At 35.1% G+C, this 22,499-nt stretch overlaps 1 protein-coding gene across 2 annotated transcripts in view; it reads right to left on the bottom strand.

Moving 5' to 3' along the window:
- Positions 1 to 1,839: 1,839 nt before the first annotated feature.
- Positions 1,840 to 22,499, bottom strand: part of UBL3 (ubiquitin-like 3) — a 92,764-nt gene continuing 72,104 nt past the window's right edge. For both annotated transcript variants that reach the window (XM_011946931.1, XM_011946932.1), the window contains 4 exons: positions 15,191 to 15,299; positions 10,123 to 10,209; positions 5,041 to 5,118; positions 1,840 to 4,730 (listed from right to left, as the gene is read on the bottom strand). In XM_011946931.1, the coding sequence (XP_011802321.1) occupies positions 4,678 to 4,730; positions 5,041 to 5,118; positions 10,123 to 10,209; positions 15,191 to 15,299 (327 nt within the window). In that variant the 3' untranslated portion in view covers positions 1,840 to 4,677. The remainder of the gene's footprint in view (positions 4,731 to 5,040; positions 5,119 to 10,122; positions 10,210 to 15,190; positions 15,300 to 22,499) is intronic.

Genomic DNA, 22,499 nt, shown 5'->3' with positions numbered 1-22,499 from the left:
CAGTGTAATTTTTGTACCCTAGCAACAAGTAGCATCTCAGATTTTGACACTCATATTTATGGCCTTATGTTAACATGTCTAAGCTCTATGTATGACCTGGTACCTCGCATATACACATCTGAAGCTGTGCCATTACTGGGTCCCCTACTTTCCTTCTACTCCAGAGCTTATTTTTCAGATCCCCCCACTCATCTTCCTTTTAAACGAACACAGCATCATCCACATTTTCTCTGGCCTCTTCATAAGCTACTTTCATAAAGTTTAGAGTGTATGTTGATGCCCAGCACTTTATTTCCAACATAAGGCCTTCTGACAGGTTTGCTAGCTTGCAGGAGTTCTCAGACAAAGCAGTCCTCTAAATATTTATTTTAAAATAATCCTTACAACAACCCTCTAAACTACGTGTTAATTTTTATATATGAAAAAACTGAAGCTCAGATATTAAGTAACTTGTTCAAAGTCACCCCGAACAAAGCCAGGCTTGACTCCAAAGTCCAGCTGTTCTTGTGGTTTTCTGAACTCTGAGGACTGAAGAACAGTATCAATCAAAATGTAGATGTGTTAAAATTATCAGACTTAAAAAAAAAGTTACTGAGAAACACTGGGGGAGAGTGGCACCCTAACTAATGGAACCCAGGTGAGTGATGTCCAGAGAAAATCATGTGATAAGGAAGAAGGACATAAGGGGAACCATGCTCCAGCATGCAGGGAAAAAGAAAAACTATCTTATCTGACAGACAACTGAGCATTGGCCAACTTCTTGTATGTTCCAACAAGAATTTTGAGGGTCTCGCTCTGCTACGGCTTGTCCCAGTTCCCCTCTAGGTTCTGCTGCCTCCTTTTATTATTTAACTACAGCCAAGTTTCTCCCACTTCATTGTAAGACTTCCCTTACATCCAATAAGCTTCAAGAACATGTGTAGAAAATAAAAGATATCAAATAATGTTTGAATGTATAATCACCACATTCTAAAACCAGCCAGACTCTTGGCCTAAGACTTCTAACAACAAACCACTTCCAGAGCCAAGTTAGAAAATGTGTTTACCCAACTCCTTTTTTATTGGTTGACTCACATGAAAGAGATGGGCATTTCCTTTCCCCAAATGGGATTTACTATGCCTACTCCCTATTTCTTGAAAGCTGTTATTTTGAAAAAGAGGAATATGAAAAATATTAAAAGACAAACATCTGACATCACTGTTGAAAACTACAAATAATGTAGTAAGTGAAATTGGTTTTCACATTTTAGTACTGGCTTAAACTCTTGATATTTAAGAATTAGGTGTTTCTCACTTAGTTTTACCCATGATCTCTTTCAGAAGTCAACCGTCTCCTGTATAAAAAGGCTCATAGAAGCCGCTGCCTTCTGAAGAAAGCACACCAACTGGCGGGGGTCAGGGTAAACCAGGAGTCACACCCAACCACCAACTGCTCACGCCCAAGAACCCCACCCTACCCTGGCCACAAAAACTGTGCCTAGACTCCAGCACAGCCTGCAGCTGTGTTTCAATTATAGCTGTGTTTGTAATTACGGTAATGTGCCCCACCCCAATCACTCCATTTGGCTAACAAGTGACCATATTACAACACACAAATGGAAAAAAAAGTGGAATGCTCGCAAAAGTTACAAATAAAAACGATATGAAGGCATATTAAATTTTGGCTGATACTTCTCTTTGATTTTGCTAAACCACAGCAGAGTAAAGGCTGGCCCAATGTTGAATTTTACTGAAGAGTATCATAAACTGAAGAAAGAAAAGAAGACAAAAACAGTAGTGAAATAAAGAATAGGCAAATATACCAGAATTATGACTGGAAGTCATTTTAGAGACTTATTCTACAATAGATGAAGTTTTAATTTCTTTTCACATTAAACATTGTTTACCACAATCAGCTACAGAAATTACTGTAACATTGGTCACGAAGACTTCATAAAACTAAAGATAGATGTTATGAGGAAACTTCATTTAATGTGAATGGTAATGTTAGATACTGTATTTTTTCATGGCAAAACACAATTTATCTTGAAGAGAAAGCAAATAGTTCAGATCAGGGAGACATGCTAAGGTTTTAATAAAGAAAAGCTTGGCCTCGTCCGAACACTTAACAAAGTTCAGGACAATTTAGATAAAAGAGATGAGTGAGACACCAGCGTTAGGCAGGGACATAGGCTCATCATTCAGGCTTTATGTACATTACTGGATCTATGCAGCTCTCATCTTTAGATAAGCAAGCTGTATTTTTGGCAGAGGGATCTTCAAAAGTAGGCTTGGATATGAGGAATCGTATTTTAACCACCAGGCAGTCCAAGGAATTATTTTTAAAGGGGCCGCTGAGTATTTTCACGTATATACTATTAAGGCATCTAAATTTTTGGTGTTTTCAGTATATACTTTTACTGCTACTTTTTATTTTTTTTCATGTTGTACAACTATGATATTAGGTATTAAGCGACATAATTCTTTCTCTACTAGTGAACCAGTTTATCTCACTTAGCAAACTCTAAATTGATTGAAATATATAATCTGAGAACACACAGAAAAATATACTGAAAAACCAATAGAGATTTTTAACCATCATAAAAACTCAATCTTAATTAACTGATAGTCTTTAACTTAAAAAAAGAGTAATTAGAATGAAAATAGGTATTAAAAATAATTACCAGTAGTTTGTTTTACAAAAGAATAGAGCCATAAATTGTTTTAATTGCCCAATTAAGCAACTACCAGATTCTTTAGTCAACACTAACAGAATTCACATTTCAGCTAGTCAACAAAGCATATATTTAACATCTCTGGAATATAACATTTTAGTGATAACAGAGACTACATATTTCTATCCGTTGTTGTGACTGTATACAAATTAACCAGGTTAAATATCAAAGATACATTGGGAATACTCCCCAAACCAACAACAGAATATTAATTAAATGAATTTTAAAAGCTTAAGAAATAAAAGTAGAAAACATGAATGAGACAGTGCTTAAACAATTATTGACCTAATCAAGACCTTTAAAATTACCACCAAAATGCACTAGGATTTTTTTTTAAATTTAGTTTACAGGAAGAATCTATAAGTACAGGTTGCAGAAAGAAAATGTTTAGTGCTATTTACATTCGTTTTAAAACTCTGCTCTATACAAATTTAATTCTGATCAGTATGAACAGTATTTTCGTAGATCTACTGCATATAAAGCCTTTTCATCAAAGCATTAACAATGAATACAATAACCTGATTACATTTAAACAACGCTGACCATTTGAAACCATTTACATTTAATGTTTTTAAGGGCTGTTGACACTTAGTAAGTACAGAATGTAATGTCAGCCTGCAACTTCATTTTTATAAAGGCTAAACTTATTTATATGGAATATTGTTCTATATACTACAAGCCAATCTATATTTTAAGTCCTATAGTTAGGTATTTTATAAGTCTTTTATTAAATATATTCTACACATATTTGTAATTTCACCCAGGAAGAATTTCTTCCAAGTGAAAAAATATAAAATCTTTCATATTTTTACAGGTTTAGATGAAACTAGCTCATGCTTTAGTGCTGTGCAAATTGTTTTTAGCATATCAATCTTTAAATTATGAAATAAAAGAAAAAGTGGCATTCTTAATTGTGTATGCCATAAAAATCAGCTTTTGACTTTAATACAATTGCAAGCACTAATATCAAATGCAAACTATATAAAGAAACAAAATTAGTACTATGGAGTTTTTTTTTTAAATTTTAAGAATTCATCTGAACTCTCTAAGGAGTAAGAATGACACTGGATGTGGTACAAATTAATGATAATTATGGAAAATTTCAATTCACTGATATTCAAATACATAAAATTGATCAATGAGGTTTTCTAATATTTCTGCACAATAATGAAAGCCGATGAGTGACTGGAATTACCCTCCCACATTAAGGCTAGGAGACGCACTCTCACCCCTTCTTGTGCTGTCTAAACAAGCACTCAGTTACTGTAGGACTCAAGAGTGCATGTCTTAAAGGAAAAAAAATCAGTTTCATCAGCCCTCTACTGAGTGCTTTAAACAGGCACATTTTGTTTTTTCATTTGTTGCAGTGAAAATAGTCACACTCAGTTTAGTATTCTGTGCCAGTGCAGCCACCACGGCTGACTTTGGTAGAATTCACCCAACATTTTTGTTTCTTTTCCATTTTTTCCTCTCAAGTTGGCCCAGTAATTAACTTCATTAATTGCTGAGTGTCTTCCAGTGTGGAATTGTATATATAAGTATTTCTAGGTACCATAAACTGTTGTAAATTCTGCTGATGAGGAAAATAATGCCAATCTTTTTAGTGCAAATTGTATTTGGAACACTTGATTTATTAGTTCTGATGATGAAAATTTTGTGGCAGCAAAATGGTTTCTGCTACGAAAGATAACTTGTTAACTTTTCCCCTGGAGATTGACATTCAAAAACCATTATGTTTTAAAACGGCTCAACATAAAAATACGAGAAATAAAAAATCAGAGTGAAAAATGTTCTTGGTTCTTTTTACTTTCATGAGAAAAGATGACAGTGTTCGTGTGGTAATTCAGTTCCATGGGTTTACAGGCAGACTGTTCTGAATGGTTTCTGAAGCAATGTCGGGTCTTTTCTGTCCCAGCAGCATGAAAGACAAAGACTATATCACATCACACTAGGCAGACAGCGTTTACAGGATTACACAACAATTACTCTCTCCAGTCTTCTCACGATTCCTCTGACCTAGGGAAGATGAAGAAGGGCCTCGTTGATAAAAATTCTAGAACTGGAGGGGAAAAGGGGCTAGGCAATCAAGTATAGGAAGAAGTAGTTTTGGGTTTTTAAAAATGTTTGCATTTTTCAAAATTAAGAAGCTGTAATAAATGTTCTTTTAATTTTAGCATGTTTCAAAAATGTCTGGTTATTTGTTTGACAATCTCTATTCATAAACTATGCAAACTTCTTTTCCCTCAGAATTTCCAAGAAAAACCCAGCATTTCTGAATGCCTGTCTTTGTGCCTCAACTGAGACACTTTTCCAGCGCATGGCTTACCTTGAGAGTTTGGCTCTGGCAATGTCTCTCTGGCCACCAAATGCATCACTGTTGTTTTGCCAAAAGGAAGTTTTAACGCTACGTGAAAAGCAAAAGAAGATTAGTTACACATATATCGACCTATTAAAATCACTATCCAGATTTAAAACCATTTTAAAAATTGATTACTTTTTTTGACTTCTTTAACAGATTGAACTTCTTAACTCAGAGTACCTTCACAAAATTAGATTAATATTATCAGAAATAACATTTAAAATTTAAAAATTTTTTTCAGTTATATAGCCATTTGCTTGACACATTTATCCATATTATTTAAGAAATGATAAAAGAAAAAATATGTAATTGGCTAATATCAGAGGCTACCTTTAGAGGAGAAAGGATTAAATTTTTTTAAAAAAATACTTTCTATATTAGGTAAAAGTTTAGATTAAGAGATATTCATATCTAAATCTAATTACCTGTCAATTGTCTAATAAAATTACTGCACTGAACAGGCTACTATGATGTAGAAATGCAAGAAACAAACTTGATTTTAAACATTTATTCTCATCCCTGTATTCGTCCATTAGAAAAGAATTTTCTTAAAAAGATTAGGTTAAAATAATCACTGTCTTGGCGTTAATCACTGTGTCCTAATCAAGTCTTTGTACATGTTTTCACTCATAAATTTAATAAATTTTATCATGAAATATCTCAGGCATAGAATACACACCCATGTCCACTAAGGCAAATACAAACACCGAGTTTCATGGTAAATCCCTTTGTTACTCTGGGTATAAAATTAGAAGCAGCTGGTATATTTAGCTTCTAGGACTGTTTCTATAGTTGTCATGTTTTAGTTCTGACACCTCAAATTACCCTGTCTTCAAAAACTACAAACTGAAGTAAGGCCAAAGATCATTACTTAGCAATAATGACCCTCCAGCTCCCTGTTTTAAAACTTGCTCTATAGGATGATGGTTACCATGCAGATTTTAAAAAGAATCCTAATTATCTTCAACACTGGTACTATTTCATATGTTTAAGGTGAGTTCCCATCTTATTTAAAGTTGGCCAGCCATTATTTGGTCTACACTTTTAACCTCTGATGTTCAAATGAAGCACGATGGCCCATAAATACATAACGAAAAAAAGGAGGCTTTTAGAATAACTTCCTAGGCCTGACTTAAATTAAAATGTAAATACGACTTTATGTTATGAAAAATTTCACTAAATCTTTGTGAGCCTGATCACATTTCAAACCTTGAACTGAACTTAAAATGCACACGTACGAGGCTGTATATCATTCTCATACCTTCAAACCTTGAACTGAACTTAAAATGCGCACATACCAGGCTGTGTATCACTCTCATACCCGTCTTCCGGGCTCTAGTAAGACAGACCTGGATTAAAAATTTTCATCTCTGCTGCTTCCAACTGTGTAACTCTCAGCAAGTTACTTACCCTCTAAGCTTCTGTTTCCTCAACTAAACCGGAGATACTAATTCCATTACATGCCCTTTGTAGCTGTGTCCATTAAATCAAACAATCCAAGCAAAGTGCTTTGCCCAGAGCTTGGCACAAAGAAAGCATTCAGTATATACTACCATCATCATTTTGAGATAGCAAGGAAAATGAATCTGAGAAAAAAGGTAGGTGAACTGAGATATAAATGTGAAAAAACGTCAGACAGGCCTGGAAAGTTCCCGAGAGGCTTACCATTTGAAGTTACAAATGTAATGTGTGGCAGCTATTATTTTTTCTTCTTCATCTGAATTTTAACTAGAAAAAGTAGGTATTGATGTGAATAACATTTAAAAATGTGAAAGAAGAGGAATGCCAGAATCTAAAATGCGTTCTCTTCCTTTCACTGTGGACGCTTCTGCTTTCTCCTGAGACACAGTACAATACCCAGAATAGAGGTTTTCAACCTTTAGGGTACATAAAAATCACCCAGGAATTCAATTCTTTAGTAAAATCAGGAGACGCGGGTTGGGGAGAGAGGGCATGCAGAAATCTGTATTTTAAAATAAGTATCCTAGATGAGCCTCATGCTCATTATTTCAGAACCACATTTTGGGAAATGCTAATCTGGGCCATAATGAATGCCAAAGCTTTAGCTGATCATCTTCGTCACCCTCTGATTAACAAGGCTGCTGTCACACTTTTCCTTTAATGAAATTAAACTCTGTATGACTATATAAAGGTTCTAGTTCAAAAGGGGGGATTCAGGGCTATGTTTTAAGACATTTGATAACTGAATATTTCAACCTGAAACTTAACTGAACCAGAAAATTTCAAGAATGGCAGAGCATGCCCTGGCTTCCTACTTTCACTGTCCACATAATGGCTGAATTCCACTCATGGCTGTATACCCACTACTTCGTGGTCATCCACTGCTTGACCGCCACCTGTAACAAAGATCTCACTAACTTTCCCTGGTAGTCTAGTCTTTCTTTAGGTAGTTCAATGTATTCACATATTCTTTCCTATATTGAATGGAAAACTGTCTTTGATTTCCAGTTATTGACCCTAAGTCTAATTCACAGGGCTACACAGAGCAAGTTCTAGGGCCACACAAAGCCTTCTACCACACAGGCCACTCAAATATTTAAAGATGGTTGCATTCCCCTGTGCACTATCTTCTTTATTATTCACATTGAAGAACACAGGGATGCTAAAAAGAAAAACTGAGACCCAAAAGACAAATAGTTGATTATCGTTATCCAAACTTGCTCAAACATCTAGTTATAATTATTAGTGCGGAGGTCCAGGCCATGCTTCTACGCTGGAGATAGTTTATTGTTTTTGAAAAGAAGGACAGCAATACAGAATGACAATAATAATTATATAAGTCAATCTGTTAATTATTCTAAAACAATTTCAAAAAAATACTGGTAAAAAATTATACTTTAGGGGGAATGAATCAATAATTTTGATTTTTAACACAAGTTCTATGAGCTTTAATATGAAGTTCAAACTCTGAGGTCACAACAGAAAAGATAATTAAGGAATGGAGTTGGTGGGAAATTGCTCACATAGATCAATACTCAAAAGGGAAATGGAGTATTTCAAGGTTCACTCATATAATCAACAGATTAAATTCAACCATCATTTACCAATTTTTAATTCACGTAAGATCTTGTATGAGCCATAATTTTAAAAAGACCAGAACATGGTCCCATGCTTAATGAATGTACAATATAGCCCGGGAACTAATAGTCAGTTCTTACAGAAAGAGCATTAAGAGTTGGTCCACCTATTTATACAAAAGCTATAAAAAAAAGCTACTGAAAGAAACCAGGCACATTCCTCAGCCCAGTATCTCTCAATTTCCTGGGCCCAGCACAAACAAGCCCAGTACAAACAGGCCCAGTATCTCTCAATTTCCTGGGCCCAGCACAAACAAGCCCAGTACAAACAGGCCCAGTATCTCTCAATTTCCTGGGCCCAAACAGGCCCAGAACAAACACGGCCCAGTGCAAATATATTCCTCCATATACCTCAGCTTGGGAAATCCTGGGAAATCCCCGATAAGGACACTGCCGTTTGTAGTTTTACTGAAAGCATGGGAACCAACAGATAACTGCTAAATGTATAAACTTAATATGTTAACCAATTTTAATGCTGTAACCTAAAGAATTCCCTTGTTCCTTGTTCCTCTGTAACCTTACAAGTCCTGTTTACATCGGGCTATAAAAAGCGAGCGCACGCATTGTTTGAGGCCCTCTTGTATGTTGTGGAACGGAGGGACCAAGTTCGAACTTGCATTAAAGATCCTTGCCGCTTGGCTTTGACTCTGGACTCTGGTGGTCTTCTTCGGGGAATAAACGGTCTGGGCATAACACTACAAATCAAAAAAGCTCCATTTTAAAGTGCCAGATATCTTAGTAGATAGAAGCATTTTTTAGACCAGTTATAAAACTACTAGTGAAACTCCGTGTGAGATTATAGCCTGAAGTGTTTTACTCACTTGACATTGTCATAAAATCATTTGCATTCATCTACTTTAGCCCTTATTGCCCAGGATTTTTACCAGTGCATTTTATCTGTTTGTCCTATGTAATACTAAAGCAACCTGAAGGGAGAGCTTCTGTCTTATTCAATCCTGTATTCCCAAGTGCTCAGCACAGTGCTGGTACATAAGAATTTAATAAATACATGCTAAATGAATGAATGCAAACATTCTACCTTTAAGGAAAAGCAGATTAAATATTAGGTTTAGAGGAAAAAGTCAGACTATATTTAATGAAATATATATTTAGATAGATCATTTAATTTGCCTATACATTTCCAATTATCTGAATATATTTGAAATACCTATTTTCAAAACTGAACAAATCCTGTTGATGGTAGAAAATGTACCCCATAAGGGGGCACTATTGAGCTACATTTCTCCAATCATATATAAAGAATAATAATAGCTAACAATTAGGGTGTTTACTATGTGCCATGCATGTAAGCACTTTGAATATATAAAGTAATTTACCCTTTTTAACCTCTGAGGTAGGCACTATCGTAATTCCATTTTACTGATGAGGAAACTGGAACACATGTTGGTTAAGTCACTTGCCCAAGGTTTACATAGCCAGTAAGTAGTGCAGCTAATACAACTTAGTCTAGTTCCAAAATTTTTTCTTTCAACTATTACACTAAAATGCTGCTCTAATGTCAGTCACTTACTTTATTCTCACATGATTAGCAACTATATCAGGTAGGAACACCTGAAAACATCCCTTCATATATTTAAAAACTATCATAAATTTTTCCTAGTTTGTGTGTCCAGTCTTAAGTTTAAAATACTATATTTGAATTACATTATTTGGAAATATAATAACATTACATTTAAAATATAGTAGGTATAGAATTCTATCTATACTGGGATAGAGTTTATTTCACAAGGTAGTAGATACTTATTACAGTCCTAAAATTAAATTTAACAGAATACACAATGTGAAGGAGTAGGCATACCAGAAGTAGGCAGAATTCATAGTTTGAATTTGTCTTTTTTTTTTAGTAAATTCAAAGACATTAGCATTTAAAACAAACGAATCATGCTACCACGAGACAGACATGAAATCCCATTACAAAGGTGGCTGTTACCTCCTAATGTGACATTTCCATGTAGAAATCGTCCTTGATAAATAAGTCGTAGAATATTTGGACTGCTGACCTGCTCTTCTTCCCAGTCTGAAAAGAATCCAGTGAACTGGTTAGGTATATTCTAACACGTAATTAACGTACTACTATACTGTTTTAAAAATTCAGATTCAAATCAGTTACAGTACAAAGAAGGCCCTTGGAGCTTCCTACTATTAGAAACAGACACTATTCACATATTCACTGCAACCCTGGTTCTTGCTTATTCTTCTTAAGTAGCAAGAGCTGCAAAAAGACTCATTTTGCTTCTTAAAGAATACTAAAATGTACCAAATCGTAGTCCCCAAGTTTAAAATTAATAAAAATGAGTTGGGAAAGACCTACCGAGTAAAAACAAATACCATTTTAAAATTAATTTCAACTACCAGTAATTAAGATAGTATTATAATGTTCCAATATTTGTACCTGTTACAATGTACATTTAAGGCTAGAAAACAGCAGGTTTAACAAATATCTAAAAAACAGTTAATATATTGATATTAAGAATAACAAAAAAACTGTGTTTACTTTTGGATAATGTTGATTTATTATCTTATTTTCTATCTGAAGTCAGTTAGTAAACATTAGAGAAGATACAACTTTAGTTCACCTCACCCAAAATGAAGACTTGGAAGAAACTGAAAAACTAATATATATTAGGAGGTACTGTACAAACATGAAAGCTTAGAAAAGTGTACGCAGAAAGAAAATCAAAAGAGAAACTGGTAGGTAGAATGGGTAAAAGATTATTTAACTTCAGGCTATAATTTATATAATAGTAAAAGATGGAAGCTACTCCATTAAAATAAAGGTTTAAGGGCACGAGTGTTATGATAGGGTAAAGGGTTAGTAATTTTCATGAGCTTGTAGATGTAACAATTTAAGCCTTGAGTTTATTAATGATCTGAGAATTCCTTCGTCTTTTTTGTCAACAATTCTCACGTGTTTGTTTCCTATAGAAAGAGATAATGAGCAACACAAAAAAAATAAAGTATTCTGAAAGAGTGACAGAAGAGAAAGGTAGTAATTACAGATTTTTCTTTTGCCCTTTGACTATTCAAAATGATGAATATGAATTTGATAAAACCACTGCCTATAAGTGACTTAGGCACAGCTGAAATGAGCAGAGGAGAAATAAATCCCAGTCATTTCCTGCCCCCAACCCATGCCTTTAGTCTCTTCCCTCTTCTCCCTCCTGCAAGGTTTTGTTGCCTTCTGATCCCGTTATTCCCAGGTCCCTCCTATTCCAGAAGAAAGATCAAATAAGTCTCTAACACTATAGTACAAATTGTTTTGAATTCATCGCTTCCAAAATTATTGTTTAATAGAATACTACTGGTCAAGATGGAAGTGCTCCATAGATACAAAGGTAAATTACAGTAATTGTTTAATTCACAGGAAACAAAGACTAATATTCTAAAAATACTTGAATTTTTTTTTTTTGAGGTGCAGAAACCTGAAGTCCCACGTTTCATTATCTTATACAGAGTGTCATGATTTCCACATACTTTACTGGTGTAACATGCTATCTCCCTTCCCCTCTCCAAGGATCTAAAATTTAGAGAAACCTTAGAATATAGCTTAAATGAAGAATTTCAGGTGTTACTAACATATCCTAAGTTTAATAGATTTTTTTGAACCTTTGACCCAATAACAGCTATGTGTCTGACTATTCCACCTGTTAGTAATATTTCCACTAAATAGCATAAGGGTATGCTAAGGAAAACTAATTCCTTCAACAAGTACAGTGCATTAAGTATTTTCTTCTATTGATTTAATATTTGCCACACATTTATTATTAGCATCAATAGGTAATTTGCTGATTTTTTGTACATTATATGATACAATACAGACTTACAATTTTAATCTAAATATTTTATGTAAAATAAAAATTAAAGTACTTCTCTATTCTTTGCAGTGTCTAAAACTGCTGAGTAGATTTGGCAACTTGAGGAAATACTGGGAATCAAAATCTTTTTTTTGAAAATAAAGGAACATCCACTGATACAATCAATTTTCAGTACTGGTAGATGGTTTGTTCATTTGGGATACTATTTATGGCAAAGACCTATACTTGAGTTTAAACTAATTTTAATATCTAAGTAAGTAATTATGAAAGTAAAAGTGTTTGTTTTACCTTAAGTTATGATACTGACCAAATAAATTTCAGAGTGATTGCCCTTCTTCTGCCTTGTGTTATCTCATCTATAATATCCATATATCAAGAGTTATTACTATGACCACCCCCCCAAAAAAAATCTCGTAAGGGTAATCTTTTTGTATCACACTTAGAATAACATCATTGTTGGGTATTTAAAAATGCTTTTCATTCTGATAGTCATCTATTTCTGCCTGGCTATAAAGAATAGCCAATATTCTTAGAGCCCAAATTTAGTCTTCTTTAGCTTTTCCGAAATGCCTTCTTAGCTAAGACCTTTATAGCTTCAGTATCTCCCTGATTTAGAAATCAGCCGCTTGGTTACTAATGCGAAGAAAGATCCAGTAGTTGAAAGTATTTGTCTAAATCAGTATTTCTTAAATGTAGGCCTATGAATCCACAAAGACATGTCCTTAGGGTCTAAAAGTCCTCTTCAAGAAGTTTTAAATCGTATTTTCATTTTAATGAAAATCTGGAAAATCTGTATTTTCATTTTAATGAAATCTGGAGGAGACTGTCTAGATGATTTAAATAGTCATTTTATAACCAAGCGCAGCCTGGGGTTTTCAGTACTCACGTGTGCATTAAATTTATGATTGTACTGGCACCAAAGAGGCTAATGAGATAAGAACAGAGGTTCACTTAACAGGTAAATGATGCATTCTATCTAAGAGAAAACTGAGTAACAATTTGTTATACTGTATAAGTAAAGGTTTTATGGTGACTCTACAGATAACTTGATCATCAAACACTATGTAGGAACATAGGCATGGCAAATTCAACAGTATTCACGGGGTAAGCAGCGAGTTGGCTTTGGCAAAAATACATCATCTAGCACATTAATGTTGTTAATTTGAACATTATTGGTTTGAGAGTTATATTTGCATTTTCTGAATCAATCTTTTTTAGTTTTATGATTATACATATGAGTTAACAAGAATAAAGAGTTTTAACTGGGTTTATGTTTCTATATTTTAAAATACTCATTATAATAAAAATAATTTAAGTCAGCAACTAGAGATCTAGAAGAATTATCTTCCTCTAGAAAAGTTCCATATATTATTTAAGGCTGAGAAACACTGATCTAATTGACTCATTTTGTGCATATACTATGTTCTTTGTCAAAACAAGTCTTGTCCTTTAAAAGTTCAAATTGCTTCTGCTAAAAAAATTAAGTGAAATCAGCTGAAAACAATTAGTATCACTAATTGTTTTAGTGATAAATGATCCATGACATAAGGATTTTAGTGACAACTGATCCATGACATAAGGATCAGATGACACTGGGGAAGTTCAAAGGAAGAAAATGAACCAACAATTCCCTTGAGGGAGGTAATTTTTTTCTTTTTTTTTTTGAGACGGAGTCTCGCTCTGTCACCCAGGCGGGAGTGCAGATGCATAATCTCAGCTCACTGCAAGCTCTGTCTCTCAGGTGCAAGAGATTCTTCTGAATCTCAGAAGCTCAGCCTCCCGAGTAGCTTGGATTACAGGGGTGCACCACCACGCCCAGCTAAATTTTGTAATTTTAGTAGAGACTAGGTTTCACCATGTTGGCCAGGCTGGTCTTGAACTCCCTGACCCCAAGTGATCTGCCTGCCTCAGCCTCCCAAAGTGCTGGGATTATAGACCTGAGCCACTACACCCAGCCCACAGTCTTATTATATTTAAAAAAAAAAAAAAAAAAATCAGAGAAAGGAAGAAATACCAAACACATTTTCCAAGATTGTTATGGTTACTGGCTTGAAAATGGAAAGCACAGACAGATATTAATCATCTTGACCTTATAGTAGTTCAGAGAACACAAGAACTGACATGAATTAGAAGTTAATCTTGTTTCAAACTTAATTTTAAATAGGCTATCTAGAGAAGACCATAGAGAATGTATTATCTGTTAAAAATGTTGCTCTTTCCTCTTACTTTGTGTTTTGGTAAAAATAGGTTTACTGATATGAAGGTGTGTGTATATTCAGTATTTTGTGTGTGTGTGTTTTTTTTTTTTTTTTGAGACAAGGTCTTGCTCTGTCGCTCAGGCAGGAATGGAATGTAGTGGTGTGGTAACTGCTCATGGCATCCTCAAACTCCTGGCCACAGGTGATCCTCCTGCCTCAGCCTCCCAAGTAGCTGGGACTACAGGCATGTGCCACCATGCCTGGCTAATCTTTAAATTTTTAGTAGGGATGACATCTTGCTATGTTACACAGGCTGGTCGGTCTCAAACTCCTAGCTTCGAGCAATCCTCCTGCCTTGGCCTCCAAAAGTGCTGGGATTACAGGTAAAAACCACCATTCCTGGATGCATTTTTCTTTATTAAAAATATTTTTTGGCCAGGCACAGTGGCTCCCGTCTGTAATCCCAGCACGTTGGGAGGCCGAGGTGGGCAGACCACAAGGTCAAGATATCGAGACCATCCTGACCAACACGGTGAAACCCCGTTTCTACAAAAAATACAAAAATTAGATGGGTGTGGTGGGACGCACCTGTAGTCCCCGCTACTCAGGAGGCTGAGGTAGGGGAATCACTTGAGTCCGGGAGGCAGAGGTTGCAGTGAGCTGAGATCGCGCCACTGCACTCCAGCCTGGCGACAGAGCGAGACTCCATCTCAAAAAAAAAAAATTTTTTTTTTCACTTACATTAAAACAGTTCTAAGGCAAAAGGAGCCATTGCATCCTGGGCTCCTTTACCATCTGGGAATGAGACTGCTGAAGAGCAAGATAAGGAAGGATACAATGATCTTCTACATCTGAGACTTATACTCCCAATTTTTGGTTGTTCTTTTAAATGTTATATGTTTATAACAGCTTCAAAATGTTTGTGAGACAAGGTACGGCATAAAGAATCAACATTATTCATACTCAAGGAAAAAATATCACTTACCCATTGGCCAATTGTCATATACATGCTTTGCAATGTCAGAAGCAGAATCATTAGGAGAAAACAGGAACTCTTTTGTTTTTCCGCTTACCAAAATGAGGCGTAAATTTATCTGTAAGAAGACAATGATTCTTTTAACATAAATCTAAAAATCTTTTAAGTAAAAAAGAAGACTCAAAGGCTTTTCATTTCAATCACATCCTAAATTATTACCATTGCCATATTGTGGTTTTTATTTAAATTCTATAAAACTTTTTTAAAAAGAACGGGAATTTGATATTTGATTTTATTGCCTATTATTTAAGGGGTGTGTGTGTGTGTGTGTGTGTGTGTGTGTGTGTGTGTGTGTCAGACATATTTGCCATAATAAATGAATGCAGGAAAAAAAATTCATTATGCTTTTCAATTTAATTACTCCAACAATGTTCAGAATTGAACTTTTGCAAGTTATCACTATTATTATATACATTTTTACCCAAAAATTAATAAAAATGTTGGCACTGAAGATCTCATCACTAAACAGAAAAAAAAATTAGTTGATACTCTACTTCTTAAAAAATATAATTAAAAGAAAAACTATATACAAGTTTTTATCCTATGAAAATTATTAAAACCTAGACAAATTAACAAGAAACTATATATATATTTTTTGAGACAGTCTCCGCTCTGTCACCCAGGCTAGAGTGTAGTGGCACAATCTTGGCTCACTGCAACCTCTGCCTCCCGAGCTCAATCAATTCTCCTGCCTCAGCCTCCCAAATAGTTGGGATTACAGATGCCCACCACCACGCCTGGCTAATTTTTGTGTTAGTAGAGATGAAGTTTCACCATGTTGGCCAGGCTGGTCTTGAACTCCTGACCTCAAGTGATTTGCCCACTTTAGCCTCTCAAAGTGCTGGGATTACAGGTGTGAGTCATCGTGCCTGGCCAAGAAACTTTAATTTTAAAGAACTTTATCATGGTTAAAGAAGGAATCAGTAATAGTAGCTCTTTTAGTCCCCACTGCATGACCATATATTTTTTAGGCGGAGTAAGTTAGGACACATGGGACAAAGGATATAAATTCACCTTCAGTGATAACCCTAAGGGGGATAAGAGAAATAAAGTGTTTGAGATTTACTGGCTTCACATTTCCAAGTCAATATACATTTGCTTATACCATTGTTAATATATTTCACAAATGTTTAATTTTTATCTGTTGTAATTAATTTAACGTTATTTTTTAAAAAACACCGTATCTATGTATTCCCCTGTAAGTCACAGAAATACAAGTGTTGTTTCTATTACTCCTGGCCTTTGTTAAAAGAGTAAGTAAGATCTTAGTAAAAGTTGGGTCCAGTCCAGACCTGTGCCCTGGGATAAGGCAATCTAGCCTAGTTTCTTTATATGTAAAGAACAGAGAATCTCATTGTACCAGTCTGAACTGTGCCAGGTCCCAGGTTACCCAAGCTCTCCTTTTTAGTTACTGATTTTTTTCTTATTAAAAATGCCAGAAAATCTTTAAGATGTCAGAGTCTACAATAATAAATAAATTGGTGCCTATTACAGCAGTCACTGATTTACTATATTCACTTATCACCATGGCCAGTGTCACTTCCAGCACCTCACCAATTTGAAAATTATTTGAAAATTTTGTTGAAAGTTATAAAATATCTCCCCTATAAAAATGCATATACACTATTCTAGATTCAGTGTAATGCAAATGAATTTCATATTAGATGGAGTGGAAGTAGATTTCATATTCTATCTACATATTTCAATTAAAAGTTTTTTAAAAGATAAAAGAAAATAATCTATGTTCCAGGTGAAAAGCCCTTTCAATATGCCCAATAAGAATTTCTTGCTGCTTTTTCTAATTAGAATGAAGTTATACAGGAAGAGATCTGATAAAAACATGTTGCTGTAAAGAAGTGATCCAAAAACTTTTGAGTTCCACTTGAATGAGTTCAAGTAGCAGTCCGCAAGAATGATTACGCTCTACGAAAGTAACACCTTATTTATTTCCTATAGCAAATCGGTAATGAGCAATTCTTCAAGCAAGGAACCTAACATCTATGCAACACAATGTGAATTTTAGTCGTCACAGATACATTACTACTCATGGCTTTCTCTTAATGTATGAATAACAAATACATATTACCTTATGAACTTATATGGAATATTTAAGGTTCTTCAGTCATTAATGTCCAAGAAATTCTGCCCCTAATAGTTCAGCCACTTGTATTTAACTAGAAAAAAATATAATTAAATTCAAGCTTCCTAATTAAGAGTAATGCAAATTATGTGAACTTACTACTTCTTAAAATTTTTTAAGCTTAAAATTAATTTCCATTGGGTTTTTACTCAAATTATATTTAAAAATCATGAAAGGAAATAGATTTAGTCTTTAGGATCTGTAAAGGTGATACCAAAGCCTACTTTTGATTTTCCCTGATGTCTATCAATATGGAAATGGGAAAACAAATGATAGTATATCCTTACAATGGAATTCCATGCAGCGTTAAACGACATGAGATAAAGACCTGTATGATCTGACATGAAAAGACAGCCACAACATATTAAGTGAGAGAAAGCAGCCAGGTATAAAACAGTATTGTGGGAACAAAAGAACACATGCCTATTTGCTATGTACTGACTCACGTCTCCCCAAAATCTCTGTATTGAAGCCTTAACTCCCAAAGTGACTGTGTCTGGAGGATAGGGTAATTAAGGTTAAAGGGAGATCATAAGGGTGAGGTCCTCGTCTGTCCAACAGCAGCCTTATAAGAAGAGAAAGAGCTCGGCTCCTGTGCTCTCTCCCTCTCTCTTCCTGCCCTCCAGGTGGGGACAACAAGAAGGCAATGGTATTTTGCCTGTCTACTGTATTTTGCTGTGGCAGTCTAAGTTGAATAATACACACAAAGAAAAATATAAAATAAGAAATGTGAGGCTCCCTTTAAAAAGGGAAGCAACTTTTCATAGAAACTATGATTGGTGAGAAGGTTGACAAAAAAAATCAACAAAAACTAAAAACTAAATTACTTGGATCTAAAAACATCTTGTTTATTCAACTTTTGTGTTATAAATTCCTTTGCTGTCCTATAAGAGGCTAGAAAATATAGAATATTCATGGATTGCTGAACAAGTAACCTGTTTACTAACCAGGTTGAGAAAAGGTGTAACTAAGACTACATTTAACTATCCTATATTTTCTATCTTCAATGACAAAATTTTTCTACTTTGTTTTCCTGTCATTCCATATAAAGAGATCAGGACTCTCTTGTTGCCAAAATGTTTTATTACAGCAACTTGGTTTCTTGTCTCTCTGGTACAGCAGTTTATAAGTTTATAACTTTGAATTGAATAAAAGTGCTAGCCAGGCGCGATGTGGCTCACGCCTGTAATCTCAGCACTTTGCGAGGCCAAGGCAGGTGGATCACCTGAGGACATGAGTTTGAGATCAGACTGGCCAACCTAGTGAAACCCTGCCTCTAATAAAAACACAAAATATTAGCCGAGCATGGTGGTGCGTGCTTGTAATCCCAGCTATCTGGGAGGCTGAGGCAGGAGAATTACTTGAATCCCAGAGGTGGAGGTTGCAGTGAGCCAAGACTGCACCATTGCACTCTAGCCTGGGCAACAAGAGCAAAACTCCACCTCAAAATAAATAAATAAATAGTGCTTCTGACAGCTTAAAAACCTACAATACAAAGCAGAACTCTGTTTATATTTCAACAGTATGGGTGTGTATATATCTCACACATATATATGTACAAACTAAAGTCTTGAAAGGTATGTACCAAATATAACAGTACTTACTTCATCTTTAGTTTCTTCTTTGTGTATTCCTGCATTTTCTAATTTTTACATTAAGTCTGTATTACTTTTAAAATAGAGTAACATTTAATTCAAAGAGTACTCAATCATTTCAGGATATTCCTAATAAACTATTAATATTAAAAAAATTTAAAGCTATCAAGTACTGTATCAGTATGGGCTTTCAAAGAAATATAAATGATTTTCTTAAGTACACAAATAAGCATATCAATTGTAATAAATATATCGCTCTGGTGGGGGAATGCTGATAACAGGGAAGGCCATGTATGCATGGGGGAAAAATGTAAATGGGAAATCTCTGCCACCTTCTCAATTTTGCTGTGAACCTAGAACCGCTCTAAAAAATAAAGTTGGCCAGGTGCAGTGGCTCATGGCTGTAATCCCAGCACTTTGGGAGACTGAGGCAGGAGAATAGCTTGAGGCCAGGAGTTCGAGACCAGCCTGATCAACAAAGTGAGACCCTGACTCTATAAACATTTTAGAAAAAAAATGCCAGGTGTGGCGGCATATGCCTATAATACTAGCTACTCTGGAGGCTGGGGCAGGAGGATTGCTTGCACCCAGAGTTTGAGGCTGTGGGGATACAGTGCAATGATCATGCAATTGCACTTCAGCCTGGGTGACAGAATGAGACCTCATCCCTAAAAAAAGATAAAATGAAAATAAATCAACAAAGTCTACTTTTTATTAAAAAAAACACTAAGCACAGAAATATAGAAATACAACATTTAAAAATGAAGTTACAAGATATTCATGGATCCTTTGAAGGCTATTCATTGAACCTAAGACCTTCTGTTCTAGATGTTTGGCTGAAGAAATTATCTTTGAACATTCCCAATTTCTTTTTTTCTTCTTTTTTTCCTCTCACAAGCTTTTAAGCTTGTGAGAGGAAAACCAAAACAAAACAAAACAAGACAAAACAAGACACACATACCGCACTCCATAAATTTAACTGTCTGGGTTCGTGCCACAAAATTTTCAGCATTTCCTATTTTAAAACTAACACACATCACAGTTGCCAATAAACTGATACTATACTTTCACATTTCAAAAATCAATGGTCTAAAGAGCTCATATTTATCTAGATGTTCAGAACGTTGGAAACTCATAGCCTCTAAATACGTTTGAACCAAGTTTAAAAAATATCATTTTAACGTTTATAGGTGGTTATGCATCTTCGGTTTGACAGAGACCCTCCTTACTCCCCCTGGCCTGCTTCAAACACTCAGGAAACTGCCTAGTTCCAGAAAACGTTTGAGTTTGTTAACTCACAGTAGAGTCTGAAGGTGGTCTGGAAGTATAAAATGAGAACAAAAAGCAGGGTAAGATTTTAAAATCTTCTATTCAGAGGAAACGTAATCACCCTTCTGGGTGGGGAAGGGGGAGAAAATGACAACTGCCAACAGTAACTGTGTAAATACTTAAGTCTAAAAATTTATCAAGTCTTATAGTAAAACTGCTACAGGAAAGAAGCTTATGTCCAAAATTGAAAAGAGCAGCAACAAACCCACAACACTGCACTGCTGAGTAAAGTAGCTCTTGCCTGAAACATCCAGTGCCTATATCAGTGTTTGGCACATAGTAGGTAGTCAGTAACTGTGGACTAATTCTCAGTTTTTTCAGTTTCAAGATGCAAGTGAAAGTACAGACTAGAAAGGTCAGAGCTGATTCAAACCTGGGCTTCAGCATTCTGGCATTGTATTGAAGGGGTGGCATAGTAGGCAGCACAGGGATGGATAATAATTGTTTCTTGGTAGTGCTACGGTCATGCAGATAGTTCAAATGCGTAGACACCTCCATCTTTGATTTGGGCTCTGGATCTTTACTGTCAGCAACATGCCCCAGTTAACATAAATGCTATCATTTAGTAAGGTATTTTGAAAAGTAAAATTAATTCTAAGTTACCATATTAACATATATGTTTGGGCCTACTTTTCAAATGGACTAGGTTAATAGATATGGACAATTAACAGATTGGTCTTAACTTGGGCCTATTATATCTATGAGACACGCTTGCTAGTAGACTAGAGCCATGAATCTGCCTCAGTATGCTTGTCAAGTGTACCTCAGGACTGTAAGAAAGATGGAGAAAAACAATGGATTCCCATAATTTCCTTTAGAAGAAATCCTGAAAGCAATCATGCAGATAAACAACTGGATATCCGGGCTGGTTATTAGTTAATTGCTCCTATGCTATAGTAAGAATCTTCCAGGGCTTATTCAGATAAATAATGTTAATTGTAGCTCCTCTCAGTAAATGTATGACAATTTCTATAAATGTGAGCTAGTTTCCTTTAAAATATTAAGTACTTATTATTTAAATATTTATTAATGAAAGACCTTTTTACATCTTTGAAGCCAAGCTAAGCCTAAGTATAAAATACATTTAAAACCTCTGCTTGTAGGATCCTTGACACAGCAACAATGGGTTAAAAATAAGACTTATTTATAGCTTAAAATGTAAGATACTTTGTGTACATACCTGTCTAAAAGAAAACTGGTAATAAGGACTCTGATTTGGTATGAGAGCTAATATGTAGTAAAGTTCCTAAGAGATGGCATTTAGATCACTCAAATGAATTATATATTTTTTATATTTACTTTTGAGGCAAAACAAATCAAACAAGACTATTAGTGAGGCAGAACTACCATGATGATTTCCTGTAAGGCCAATGGATACAACAAGAACTCTTCAACACATGTAATTTCAAGTTAGAACCATTTTTAGTCAAAATGCCATTTCTATTTGTTAGACAGTATCAATTTGGGGAAATTTCATATAGAACTTAGTTTATAAAATAATATGTTTTTAATCAGTCAGGATAAAAAAAATGAGGGGAAAGAAGAGGGAGGATGGAAGATGGAACTGACTAGAATGGTCTTTGGGTATAAAATATAATTATGGAGATGGACCATGCCCTTTAAAAAGACTGTTTTCTGCTGAAGGACAAATACGTTGATCCGAAAAGGAATTCCCACTTCTCCTCTGAGAATCTCTTAAGAATAAAATGAGTATTGGGATACTCTACTTCACATGCCAGTCTTCCTTAGAGAAAACCATCAACAGAAGCACCCTTTGCCTTTCTACTGCTCATTCCTGCCTTCTCTGCTAAATGGCAACAACAAGCAGGTAGCCAGTGGGAAAGGTATTAGATCCTTTTTGCAAATCTTAAAAAAAAGACAAACTCCCAACTTATATCAAGGGAATTATGCTTAGTGAAGAAAGCCAATTGCAAAAGGTAACATACTATATGATTCCACTTATACAATATTCTTGAAATGACAAAATTATAGAGATGGAGAATGGCCAGGCTGGAAGGGAGGAGACAGGAAGGGTTACTTTGCCTATAAAAGGGTAGCACAAAGAATTCTTGTGATGGAACTGTCTATCCTGTATCTTGGCTGTGGTAGTTGGTACAGGAATCTATCTGTGATAAAACTGCATAGAACTAAATACATACACACAAACACACAAACACACACACACACACACACA

The sequence above is a fragment of the Colobus angolensis genome, unplaced genomic scaffold, assembly GCF_000951035.1.
Source record: "Colobus angolensis palliatus isolate OR3802 unplaced genomic scaffold, Cang.pa_1.0 Scaffold255, whole genome shotgun sequence".
Classification (NCBI taxonomy): domain Eukaryota; kingdom Metazoa; phylum Chordata; class Mammalia; order Primates; family Cercopithecidae; genus Colobus; species Colobus angolensis.
Note: the sequence above shows the minus strand (reverse complement) of the source record. Positions and strands in the feature narration are given on the sequence as shown.